At 39.2% G+C, this 12,378-nt stretch overlaps 2 protein-coding genes and 1 non-coding gene across 3 annotated transcripts; 2 read left to right on the top strand and 1 right to left on the bottom strand.

The window, feature by feature from the left end:
• Positions 1–3,203: 3,203 nt before the first annotated feature.
• Positions 3,204–3,905, bottom strand: LOC106359078. The gene has a single exon (XM_013798834.1). The coding sequence runs from the start codon at positions 3,903–3,905 to the stop codon at positions 3,204–3,206; it is 702 nt and encodes a 233-aa protein (XP_013654288.1).
• A 695-nt stretch (positions 3,906–4,600) lies between these two features.
• On the top strand, positions 4,601–4,707 carry LOC125593596. Its single transcript, XR_007329498.1, has one exon. It is a non-coding gene; the product is annotated as a small nucleolar RNA R71 (small nucleolar RNA).
• Positions 4,708–7,379: 2,672 nt separating this feature from the next.
• On the top strand, positions 7,380–8,991 carry LOC106361445 (protein DMR6-LIKE OXYGENASE 2-like). The gene is made up of 3 exons (XM_013801187.3): positions 7,380–7,871; positions 8,063–8,632; positions 8,717–8,991. Exons 1-3 carry the CDS (start codon positions 7,644–7,646, stop codon positions 8,972–8,974), a joined length of 1,056 nt encoding a protein of 351 aa, XP_013656641.2. The 5' UTR covers positions 7,380–7,643; the 3' UTR covers positions 8,975–8,991.
• The last annotated feature ends 3,387 nt before the right edge of the window (positions 8,992–12,378 follow it).

Here is a 12,378-nt window from a genome sequence, read left to right as displayed (position 1 = left end):
CAAGAAGACCACTTACCACGGACCTTTTCAACCATTAATTCCGCCTAACTCACCTAACTTACCAAGCCACTCGCTAGAACCTCACGCTAGAAGCTCATGGCTCTAACGAGCTGTTGGGGTCAAAATCAGTCACAACGGAATCAATGTTTGGAAGTCCGTAAAAATCAGCATGAACATTTTTACGTAAAGTAATCTTTGTAAAGAAATATTTACGAAGAGCCTTGCGGTAAAATCTTGTTCTAATCTCAATCGAACCACTAAATACCGATTATCCGAAGGCAACAGACACGTATCCAAATCGGCCACGGACAAGCTCAAGTATGGCCATCGGACCACGCACAAGCCAAGGTCGCTACGTAGCGACCGAGCACGAAAATGGCTCGGTCGCTACGTAGCGACCGAGCACGAACACGGCTAGGTCCCTACGTAGCAACCGAGCTCCAGCCAAGCCCGGTTGCTACGCAGCGACCAAGCACGTACACGGCATGGTCGCTACGTAGCGACCGGAATTTCCCAAAACGTCGATACGACACGAATCCATGCATACTCGTCTACTCTTTAATGCTATCTCCCGTAGGCGATGGCTAAACCATTCTTTGTTTCTCATCACTCTAAGTCATCAGTCAAAATTTATGATAAAAACCGCGTGAAGTTTGTTTTTATCGAAGAAAACGTAATAAACGTTTCGAGTCAAAGACGGCCTAAAGAGACCTAAAACGTAATTCGAAGCCCACTTACGATTTCTTAACCGAAAACCCATAAGCCTTATGAAGGTTTATGCTTGGCTCGTAAGGCAAGATAAATGTCAAGTTTACGCGGATAAATGTGAAGTTTTTGAAGATAATCACGAATATCAGGAAAATTAGAATATCTCCACTTTGAGCTAAGACGGCTTAAGGGCAGAAGGGGAAAGGCGCAAACCGACCTAGGATCGAGTATATAAGGAGTCCTAGGCGAGATGCACAAAGGACAATTCTTTCAGACTTAGAACTCTCTGCACTTAGAAACTTTTAGGCATTATTCTCGGCATGCTCTGTTTCTATGACTGGCACCCGATTACTAGACCAACTGGCCCATGCAGTTCGATCTATTGTTCTACTCTTTCAATCAAACTACTTTGGGCTTGATCCTCGAAAGGGGTACGTAGGCAGCCTTTCATAAGGTTCAGTCCGAAATCAAATCAAAATCTTTTTCATATCTTTTTCGTTTTTTGTTATGGAGCTGCGACTCAACTAGGTTTAAGGTTTTTGGTCGTTAGAACTAGGGAACTCGCTGACAGCTCATGCGGCCGAAGCTTTTGTAATCTTTTGTAATGATCGCAACACTCTTACGCGGATTCGAAATAAGATCAACTCTTTCTAAACTTGCTTTATTGTCTTTACATATTTTCCGCATTTATTTGGTTACTTTTTGTTGGCTCTCATAGAGAATCCGGAACCTCTGGGAAAGTTAGGGTTTCTTGACTTTCCTAATTTTAACGGAAATCGACAGTGCGAATTTTGGTCCCTACATGGGCATGTGAACGTCGTCTTTTCCTGATCATCCGGGTGGATGGAAATCTGAAAGAATCATGAATAACCATCTAAAAAGCAATAGTATGGGTGGTTAGCCAATCTTTCAAGCATTTGATCAATGAAAGGGAGTGGAAAGTGATCCTTGCGAGTCGCAACATTCAATTTACGAAAATCAATGCACATGTGATGTCCAGTTACAGTTCTAGTAGGGATGAATTCATTCTTTTCATTTGTTATGACAGTTATTCCACCTTTCTTAGGAACTACATGAACATGACTAACCCAATTACTATCAGAGATGACATATATTACACCAGCCTCTAGAAGTTTCATTATCTCTTTATTTACAACATCTTTCAGATTCGGGTTTAACCTCCTCTGATGCTCTACATAAGTCATTGATTCATCTTCTAGATGTATCCTATGCATGCACAAATCAGGTGAAATGCGAGGAATGTCAGCTAGAGAATACCCTAATGCCTTACGATATTTTCTTAGCTCACACATGAGTTTAGCAGTCTCAACATTATTTAACTCAGAGTTCACAATGACAGGATATGTGGAATTTGGTCCCAAGAACGCGTACCTGAGCCCCGTAGGGAAGGATTTGAGCTCGATCTTTGGTTCAGCTCGCTCCATGGATAGTCGAGTTGTATGTTCGGGATAGTTGCTCTTTTTGGAACTGCTGCTCCGACTGTACTGCTCTGATAGCTCTCGTTGTGGGAACCGAAATTCGCACTGTCGATTTCCGTTTAAATAAGGAAACTAGGAAAACCCTAATTTTCCAGAGGTCCCGGATATCTGCTAATACCACACGCCAAACAATCAGAACACGAAACGAGAACAGTAATGAAATAAGAAATCAAAAAAGAGAGCAAGATAGTTCTTATTCCGAATCTGCGTTTGAGCGTTTACAACAAGGTAAGTGCCTGGGCTACGAGAGCTGTCGGCGAGATTCCTAGTTCTAAAACCCTAAGACGGCAAAAACCTAATTGAGTCGCAGCTCGAATAACAAAAACGGAAAATTACCTAAAATTGCTCTAAGTGCTAAGTTTGCTGTGAAAAGTCCCCCCCATGCATCTCGCCTAGGACACCTTATATACTGGCTCCAAGGTCGGTTTACGCTTTTCCCCTTCTGCCCTTAAGCCACCATAGCATAAAAATGGAGATATTCCATTTTTTCCGATCTTCGTAATTATCTTCAAAATTTCGTATTTATCCGCGGAAACTTGACATTTATCTTTCTTTGCGAACCAAGCGTAAACCGTCATGCGGCTTACGTGATGTTAGTTAAGACATCGTAAGTTGGGCTTTGAGTCATGTCTTAGGTCCCTTTGGGCCGTCTTCTGACTCGAAGCGGTTTTTATGGCTTCTTTCGATAAAGAACGAACTTTCCGCAGTTTTTACATTTAAGTTTGATCGATAACTTAGAATGGCGGGGAATCGTAAAATGGGTTCGCTACGGTCTTCAGGAGATAGCATCGAAGGATAGACGAGAACGCATGGACTAATGTCGTATCGATGTTTCGGAAGAGCTAGAACCACAAAATCTGCTGGAAGAAAGGTGTTGCCTACTCTGACATTGAGATCTTTCAGAATACCCACCGGTGACTTAACTAATCTATCCGCGAACACCAGGGAAATTCTTGTTGGTTTGTAGTCTGTGAACCCCAGTCGCTTTGCCACATACTAAGGCATGAGGTTGACACTGGAGCCCATATCACAAAGAGAACAAGCGAACACTGTTTTCCCAATCTGTATCGAGAGAAAAAAATTTCCTGGATCACTCAATTTCTTAATCGGCCTGTTCTGAAGCACTGCACTACACTCCTTTGAAACCAACATAACCTCACTGTCTCCAGTTATCTTTCCTGAGACCAAACCCTTCATCATACTACGCATAAAAGGTATCATCTGGATCGCATCAATCAAAGGTAACTTGATAGTTAGATCCTCTAGCATCTTCTTACACTTCATCTCCTCACGATCCTTCCGAGACTTCTTTGCGGGAACATGGTATGGAACCTTTGGGGTGTATTCGCGCGTAGGAACAGGCTCGACAGGTGTAGCAGCAGGGGCTGGATCAGAATCAGCAGGCTGTTCCGTTTCCTCGTCAGAGAAAGGAGCAGCTTCGGATTGCGGTTGCTCGCCCTCCTTTTGCTTGCCCTTCTCTACCGCTGTTAGCTTCTTTGGGGCCGTATCTGGCAGTCTCCTTCCACTCCTCAGTTCAACTGCACTGCATTCTTTAGGATTCTTATCGGTCTTTCCAGGGAGAGTACCTTGCTGCTTCTTGACGCTTTCAGCTGTCTGAGCGATCTTAATGTCCATCTGCCGCATATGGCTAGTGACATTGTCATATTTCGTGCTCAGGTCATTGAACATATTGTTCATTCTGGAGTTGATGTCTGTGGTGACCTGATTCAACGCTTTCCCTTAAATTTGCTGACCATGGAGCAGCTGCTGCATCATCGTCGCTAGACCCTTCATCTCGTCTTGCGGAACAGTCGTAGGTGCAAGAGCAACCTGTTGACCAGTCTGCTGCTTTTGGTTCCGGAACTGGCTGTTCTGCGCCTGGCTCAAAAAATTGGTTCTTCCTTGGTAACCCTTTTGATACCCCATTTTCTGTCCTTGACTGTTCTGCGCGTTGTCAACTGGTTTGTCTAGCTTAGGGTACGCAAAGAGATGGGCGTTGTTCCTCACGTTAGGGCTCAGGTCGTAGTTCTTGTACTGCCATCCTTGTCCATTGACGTAGCTCACCTCTTGTTGATCGTTCACAGTGTTGTCTGCTTCAGGTGTGACATCTAAAGCACTGTTTTCTGGTGTGGCTTCTTCCATGATGAACACTGGCTCTGATTTCCCTTTATCAGCTGGTCAACCTTTGCCGCTTTATCGTCTATGATGTTTACGTTCTTGGAGCGATCATTCTCCTTGTTCTTGTTGAGTGAGCTTCACGTCATATTCTCGATCAGTGCGAATCACCAGGTGCTGTTTGAGTCATGAAATCTCCATTACTCGAGGAATATAGAGCATTACAAAACTCATAGCTCACTCCATCATAGAACACTTCCAGTATGTAATCGTCCTCAAACCCATGGTGAAGGCATTCCCTTTGGTACTCCTTGAAACGCTCTCAAGCATCATAGAAAGGTTCGTCAGTCTTTTGCTTAAAATTGGAGATCTTATGCCTCAGAGCCACGGTTTTGGACTTCGTGTAGAAGTGACTTAAAAATGCTGCTCGGACAGTTCCCATGTAGTTAGGGAACCAGTTACGAGAGAGTCAAGCCAGTGAGATTTTTTCCCATAAAGAGAGAGTGGAAACATGGTGCATTTGATGTAGTCTGGTGGCACTCCATTTGCGCGAGAGAAGTTGCAGACTCTCTCAAAGTTCTCGATGTGGTCCATCGGAATTTCAGCTGCGAGGCCGTTGAACATCTTTTTCTGCACTAGACCGATCAAAGCAGGCTTGATCTCATAATCCTATCGAGTGCAAGGAGGGGGGTTGATGGCGGAGCGAGTGGTAAGGAAGTTCCGCGGGAGGTTCCGCTCTCCGATGGGAGCGCCTTGTTGCTCAGCTTGCTGTGCAGCAAGTTCAGCTTCAGCCTGAGCGGCTTGTTCGCATGCGTTCATCATTTGCTGCATCTGCTGCTGCATGAGTGCCATAGCAGCAGCGAGATCGTCTTGATTTCCGTGATCACCCATTTTTGTGTTGATCAGTCTTGGTTGTTGATGGTTATGTCGTTCTAATCTTGCGAGCTCTTTTTGCTAAGTGTGAATAATGGTACTTGTGCGTTGCTCCGAATATGTCTACTGGTCATGCACCTGGATCATTAGCTGCAACAAAGAGAGAAATGCAAGTTAGATGTCGTAGACTAAATATAGAACTGAAAAATAAAGGTAAAAGTATGTGGTCCCCGTCGCAACGGCGCCAAAACTTGATACACTAAAATTGAACCTTTCCTACTGTCAAGTTAACAGTGGTAATTGTAGTATTTAAGATTCAATCCAGAGGACCAGTCTACACTTTATTCTTATGAGTTTTCAACTTAGCTGAAACTAATGGTGAGGTTTTGATTTAAGTAGTGACGTGCAAGTAAAGTAAATGATTGCAAAGAGTAAATTCAAATTAAAGAGAAGCCAGTCTAGGGTTTCTCATTGGGTGTTGATGCTAAACCAAACATTTATTCAAGCGCAACAGCCAACTGTTGTGATGTTGCTCCCTTTGCGGATCGACCTTGATGCCTAAACTCTCGTTTGGATCAAAGATCGACTACAAGCAATAGAGATCAAGTCCGATAGGTTCACCGAGCACCCTAATATCTACTTTCGCTGACTAGGGATGCTCGGCTCATTCACCCAATATCAAGTTATCTACTACATGGTTAATAATCAGATTAAACCTAACATCTAACAGTAAGTGATCAGGTTAAAGCTACCATTAAGAACAGAGATAAACAAAGACAAAATATGATCGCTTATTTATGTTTAGCTTTTACGACCAACACCCTAGAACCCTAGACAAGCTAGCCGACTACTCAGCCATTAAACAAGATGAACAAGACATAATAACTGAATGATACTGCATATAATTCCATAGAGAAATCAATAGGGTTCAGGATGATCTTCTTGGTGAGAAGAGGAGCCGTATTCCTTACAATAGCAAAATCTAATAATAAGTCTAGGTCTTCTTGCAAAACTCGCGCGTAAAGAAAATAAAGATAGGGATGACTTTTTATATGGAGGTGTCACCGACTTCAGAGGAGGGAGTAAGTAATTAGGAAATTTTTTTGAAAGATATGAAAACTTCCATAAATGTCGAGAACAAACGCCTGGCTGCTCCTAGTGGGATCAACCGTCATACTGGTCCGCATGATTGTTCTGCGGGGAAAGGCTCCAATTCTTGCTCCTTTCTTCATGCTCATTCCTTCAACTCTTTAGCCTACTCCAGACCTGAAATGACTCGAAAAGGACTGGACTAACTCGATAAAACATTGAAAACAAGTTAGAAAACATATGTACAATGGTGCCAAAAACACCATATATCAATAGGCTTAGCTAGACTTTGTTAGAAAGTTCTACATATGCTCCCTCGTATGCATGGATAAGCATTTCAGCAGCGAGGCCGCTTTGGAATTGGGGATGAGAGAGGAAATTCATTAAGGTTATGAGACTAAATCATAGGATAATCCATGGATTCCGACGATACCTACAAGGCTGGCCAGACAAAATGCTATGGTTATTCATCCCGAAATGCCTATTGGTGATTTTATTGGAGATGATACGAAGGAATGAGATGTGAAGATGCTATAGAATTTTGTTGGGGCAGAAAACATTTCTTTAATTGGGAGTTTGGCCATAAGCCGAACTACACATCAAAATACTTATTGATGGAGTTTTACGAAGATCAATATATTATTAAGTCGGGATACTAGGTTACTTTTTTTTTTGAAGCATTAGAATGAGGTCATATATTCGGAACCGAGTATCACTAAGCTTCCCTTGGAAAGTTAATACTCCTCAGAAGATGGACTACATTATATGACACCTAGTAACATAACACGTAGATGTCATAAAGAATTTCATACATCATATGATGGATTTGCTTTAAAGTATACATCTATAATATAAATCTTCTATTTTAAGAAAAAAATAAAGAAAATATTATTTCTATCTCTAAATATAGGGATAAAAATAGCATTTTTCTATACTTTCCTCTAAATTAGAAGAATTTTATTATAAAATCATACATTGAACCAAATTCTTCTATAATAATGATCTTTATTTTAGAAAACAAATATAAACATATACATTGGAGATGTGTTAATTGAAAGATTTTTTTTGTTGTCAAATAAAAAGTAACGCTTCGTTCTGTCAGTCAATAAAACGTGTCAAGAATTTCAATATTTGAAATATGTTGAAGCCTTGAATGGTTCACAATATCAAATACAATTCAGGTCTTGTTAAACAGCGTGCCGTGCATGTCATACATACTTCTATTCATATATATATGACATGTGGGAATATATTATATGATAACATCTCTTTTTTTTTTTTTTGGACAAAATATATGATAACATCTCTCTCTATCTCTATATCTCACTTCAGATTCACAGCACAATCACTTCCCCAACCATGGAAGCTTCTGCAACATCCAAGCTTCTCGTATCTGACATCGCCTCCTCCGTTGATCACGTTCCTTCAAACTATGTCCGACCAATATCGGATCGTCCAAATCTGTCCAAGATTGAAACATCCGGTGATTCCATCCCAATGATCGATCTCCAGGAACTCCATGGATCCAATCGAGCCGATGTTATCTACCAAGTTGCTCATGCATGCGCTTCTTATGGCTTCTTCCAGGCAACTCCATGCTTAATTCACTATGCTTCATTGCACTGCACTTCATTTTAACTCGAACTTGCTCTGTTTTACTGCATTAAAAAATTTCTCCAATTTACTATGCTCGATTACTAGACCCTCTGATATTTGTTGTTGTAATAGAAGACACACTGTTTCGTTAAGTTAAAATGTTATTGTTTCATTTTTTCTAGATCAAGAACCATGGGGTGCCAGAGAAAACAATAGAAAGAATGATGACGGTGGCAAGAGAGTTTTTCCGGCAGCCAGAGAGCGAAAGAGTTAAGCATTACTCTGCGGATACAAAGAAGACGACGAGACTCTCCACAAGTTTCAACGTTGGCTCAGAGAAAGTCTCTAACTGGAGAGATTTCCTCCGACTCCATTGCCTTCCTATCGAAGATTTCATCAGCGAATGGCCTTCGAGTCCAGTCTCATTCAGAGAAGTTACAGCTGAATATGCCACAAGCGTTAGAGCCTTGGTCCTCGTACTTCTCGAGGCAATCTCAGAGAGCTTAGGCCTTGCGAAAGACAGTGTAAGCAATACATTAGGCAAGCACGGCCAACACATGGCCTTAAACTACTATCCACCCTGTCCTCAACCCGATCTAACTTTCGGACTTCCCGGACATAAAGATCCAAACTTGATCACGGCTCTTCTTCAAGATGAAGTGTCTGGTTTGCAAGTCTTTAAAGATGGTAAATGGATCGCTGTTCATCCTGTTCCCAACACTTTTATTGTTAACGTGGGTGACCAAATGCAGGTACTTGGGAGAAAACAAATTAAATATTTCATAGGTTTCTTCACAATCCTTGTGTTAAGTTTATGTGGTTGATTCTCTTCTCAGGTTATCAGCAATGACAAATACAAGAGTGTGCTACAAAGAGCGGTTGTGAACAGCGACAAGGAGCGGATATCGATACCGACATTCTACTGTCCTTCTTTAGACGCTGTTGTTGGCCCACAACAAGAGCTGATTAATGAGGAAGAAGAGTCTCATGCTGTTTACAGAAGCTTTACATATGCTGAGTATTATGAAAAGTTTTGGGACAGAGCACTTGCTACTGAGAGCTGTATTGACTTGTTCAAAGCTTCCAAAACCTAAGACTGCAGTTTAGAAGATGTCATGACCGAAACAAGAATGTCACAATATTATATTGACAGCCCAGTGTATGCATAAGATTTTGTTAATGAGAAGTGATGTTGAGACAAAAGAGATGAAGCACATTTGTTTTATTTGTTAAACAGATTGAATTAACAAAATCTTATGCATACACTGGGCTGTCAATATAATATTGTGACGACCCAATATAATACAACTTAAGAGCATAATTCAAATAAGAAAGAGCTTCCTTCACTACTTTATCTGCTACCCCATTTCTTTCTCTTGATTGGAAGACAAAGCGGATCTCTTAAAACTCATTTACTCACAAGTCTATAAGGATAGTTCAAGTACCAGCTATACCTCTTCCCTATTGATGTTTTTGATGAGTTTCTTAGAATCTGATTCAAAGATAAGTCTCTTTTACCTCAAGATCTTCATATTTAGCATGGCCATCTCATTGCCTCTGATTTTATCAGAGTTCTTACTCTTGGTAATAAGGTTTTGTGTTATTAATTATTAGTTATTACGGACTGCTAAGGACAATGCGGAAAGAAACTTAAAAATGAATAAAAAAATGTAAATCTACAAACAAATTTAACGTGGCTCATTAAATTGGCTATGGTTTTTTTTTTTTTTGTAACTTTAAAATTGGCTATGTTTACAGATGAAAGATCTTATTATTAGAATCAACTAGGTAAATACACACGCTAAGTTGCGGGAGTTTTATAAAAAAATAATAATTAATTTAGTTAAAATTATGTTTAATTCAACGATGTAATTTCTACTATTCATGATATAATATGTATTTGCTTAAAACGTTTCGTAAATCTCAAATACACATCAATTGATAATTATCACTATTTACTCAAGACTTTTATCAATGAAAAATCGTATAAAAGAGAAATATACTAAATTTTTTCTCGACCCGATCATTTTATACCTTTTCAATAAATCTTATAAAAATGATAAAATCTGTAGCAAATTTTGGAGATTGTTCAAGACTAAAGAGAAACGGTAATAGTGCACTTGTAACTCCTATTACAAAATGTCTTGTTCATTTATAATGTTTACTGAATAAAAAGGAAAGGGCATATAGAATTGATCATCCTCCCTAGGGGTGGACACTTTACCCGATATCCGAACCCGAACAGAAAAACCCGAACCGAAATCCGAACCGAAGTAGTAAAATATCCAAACGAGTATTAAATTATGAGAGATTGGATATCCGAACCCGACCGGGTAATATCTGAACCCGAATGGATATCCGAAGATAACCGAATATATGTATAATTAATATAACCATATATTTCTAGTTTACATCTCTCATTTTATATAAAATATTTATATTGATACTATACATACTTTAAGTTTATATGATATACATAGAATTACGGAGAATATGATTTGTTACTCACTTAAAATGCATGTCAAACTTTATATTTCAAGAATTAACAAAAAGTTACATACAAAATTTAAAAACATTAACCAAATTAATGTCTTTTTTAGTTTCAAAATGTTATGTCCAAATCTATTAGCCATTCAATTTTTTAAAAATAAAAAATTAGTTAAATAAAAGTTATATTTTTAAATACAAGAAATTTGAGAAATGAAAAATTTAACTCTTTTTTTCAAAATCTAAATATCCGAACCCGATCAGAAATAACCGAACCCGAACTAAAAATATCCGAATCCGATCCGAAGTATAGAAATACCCGAACGGATTCTATACCTCTATACCGACATACCCGAAAATCCGAAATACCTGACCCGAATCCGAACGGAACGCCCACCCCTAATCCTCCCTATTTCCATGACCTGCTTTTAGGAAAACTAACATGCTTGTCCAAAGGCTACTAAAGTAATACCACTTCCATAATCATGATTCATGGAGTTGTTCTCGACTTTGTCTCTCCTTTTCCTTCCATCAACTTACCATGGCTGTAATCTATTCTTCGCTTAATAATTTGAGATTGATCAAAACGTTTTCGAAATTGTATCATCTAACATTAGCGAAATTGTATCATCTAACATTAGATCATAAATCAACATATGGCACTTGAAAATCATGATCTAAATGCTACCAATAAAAATATGTCAGTCGAAAACAATACATGATTAATTTGTTGGTATCTCTTAGCCCCTTCTTGTTTATTATTTACAATGAAAGTGAAAATGAAAACCAAATCTGAATCACCCTTATGCTTGATTTGTCTTTTATTTTTCATGCTTAGTGAAATTTTTATTTCCGCACAAGATTAAATTTCGAGTTTCGATGATTGAGTCCACTCAGCACAAGAGTCTTCAAAGCTTCATTTATCGGAAAAATTACCGAATATGACTCACAACTTGATTTCAAACACAAAGGTTAACCCAAACTTGAAACAAATGCAAAAGTAACCTAAAAGACTATTGAAATTACAACCAACCCCTTGTGAACAAACAAAAAAACCGAAATTTTTTTACGTTTCTAACCCCCGTAAGTTGTCTGCCCAGACGACTTTCCAGTAAGTCGTCCAGACGACTTTCCAGTAAGTCGTCCAGACGACTTTCCAGTAAGTCGTCCAGACGACTTTCCAGGAAGTCGTCCAGACGATTTTCCAGTAAGTCGTCCAGACGACTTACCAGAAAGTCGTCCAGACGACTTATCTGGACTAGTTTTACTTAGAAATAATTTAAAAATTTTGTAAAAAATATTTTGATAAGCGAAAAATTGAAATCATGTAATTAACATATGTTTTAAGAGATATAAATTAAGATATAACAAAAGTTAATTGTTTTCAACATAGATGAGTGAAAGTAGTGAGTCATGATATTCTTTGGTTTAGGTTTTGCCAACATATGTTGTAGTATTGTATGTGTTCTTAGGGTTAGATTTTGGAATGCATAAATGTTTTTTTGAAAACTTTAAAATTTACCTAAGCGTTTTAATTCTGTGTATAGTAAACACTATTTAAGTATAACTACGGGTTTATAACGTGGTTAGTTAGTTAATTTAGTCAATTTAGTTTAGGGGTTAAATTTAGGGTCTGGGACGACTTACTAGTAAGTCGTCTGATGTACAGTATTCAACAGACGACTTACTAGTAAGTCGTCCAACCGGACCAAACCTTTAATTTTACAATGTACTTTTAAACCTAATCGGATTATTTACCGGCCATATATAAGGTGTTTTTTTTTTCACTATTTATCGAAAATCAGAAGCCGTTTCTCTCAAAGGCGATTTCGAAGGCGATTTCCGTCGATTCTCTCTAATCCATCGTTCTCACCGCCGGTTATCTCTCCGCCGTTATCACCGTCGTTCTCACCACCGTTCTCACAGCCGCTTCCTCTATTTAAGATCCGAGAGGAAACCCTAGCGCGCATTCTCTCAGAGGCGTTTCGTTGAACTCCGCCGCCGGTAAGTT

Source organism: Brassica napus, chromosome C9 (genome assembly GCF_020379485.1).
Source record: "Brassica napus cultivar Da-Ae chromosome C9, Da-Ae, whole genome shotgun sequence".
In the NCBI taxonomy this organism is placed as follows: Eukaryota; Viridiplantae; Streptophyta; class Magnoliopsida; order Brassicales; family Brassicaceae; genus Brassica; species Brassica napus.
This window is presented reverse-complemented; position numbering and strand designations above follow the sequence as displayed.

What these genes read in the sequence shown, in the direction of transcription:
- LOC106359078 (XM_013798834.1), bottom strand. Translation starts at nt 3,905, where the DNA reads ATGAACAATATGTTCAATGACCTGAGCACGAAATATGACAATGTCACT.
- LOC106361445 (XM_013801187.3), top strand. Translation starts at nt 7,644, where the DNA reads ATGGAAGCTTCTGCAACATCCAAGCTTCTCGTATCTGACATCGCCTCC. An exon ending in CTTCTTATGGCTTCTTCCAG is followed by an intron (nt 7,872 to 8,062) that starts GCAACTCCATGC and finishes CATTTTTTCTAG; the next exon opens with ATCAAGAACCATGGGGTGCC. An exon ending in ACGTGGGTGACCAAATGCAG is followed by an intron (nt 8,633 to 8,716) that starts GTACTTGGGAGA and finishes TTCTCTTCTCAG; the next exon opens with GTTATCAGCAATGACAAATA.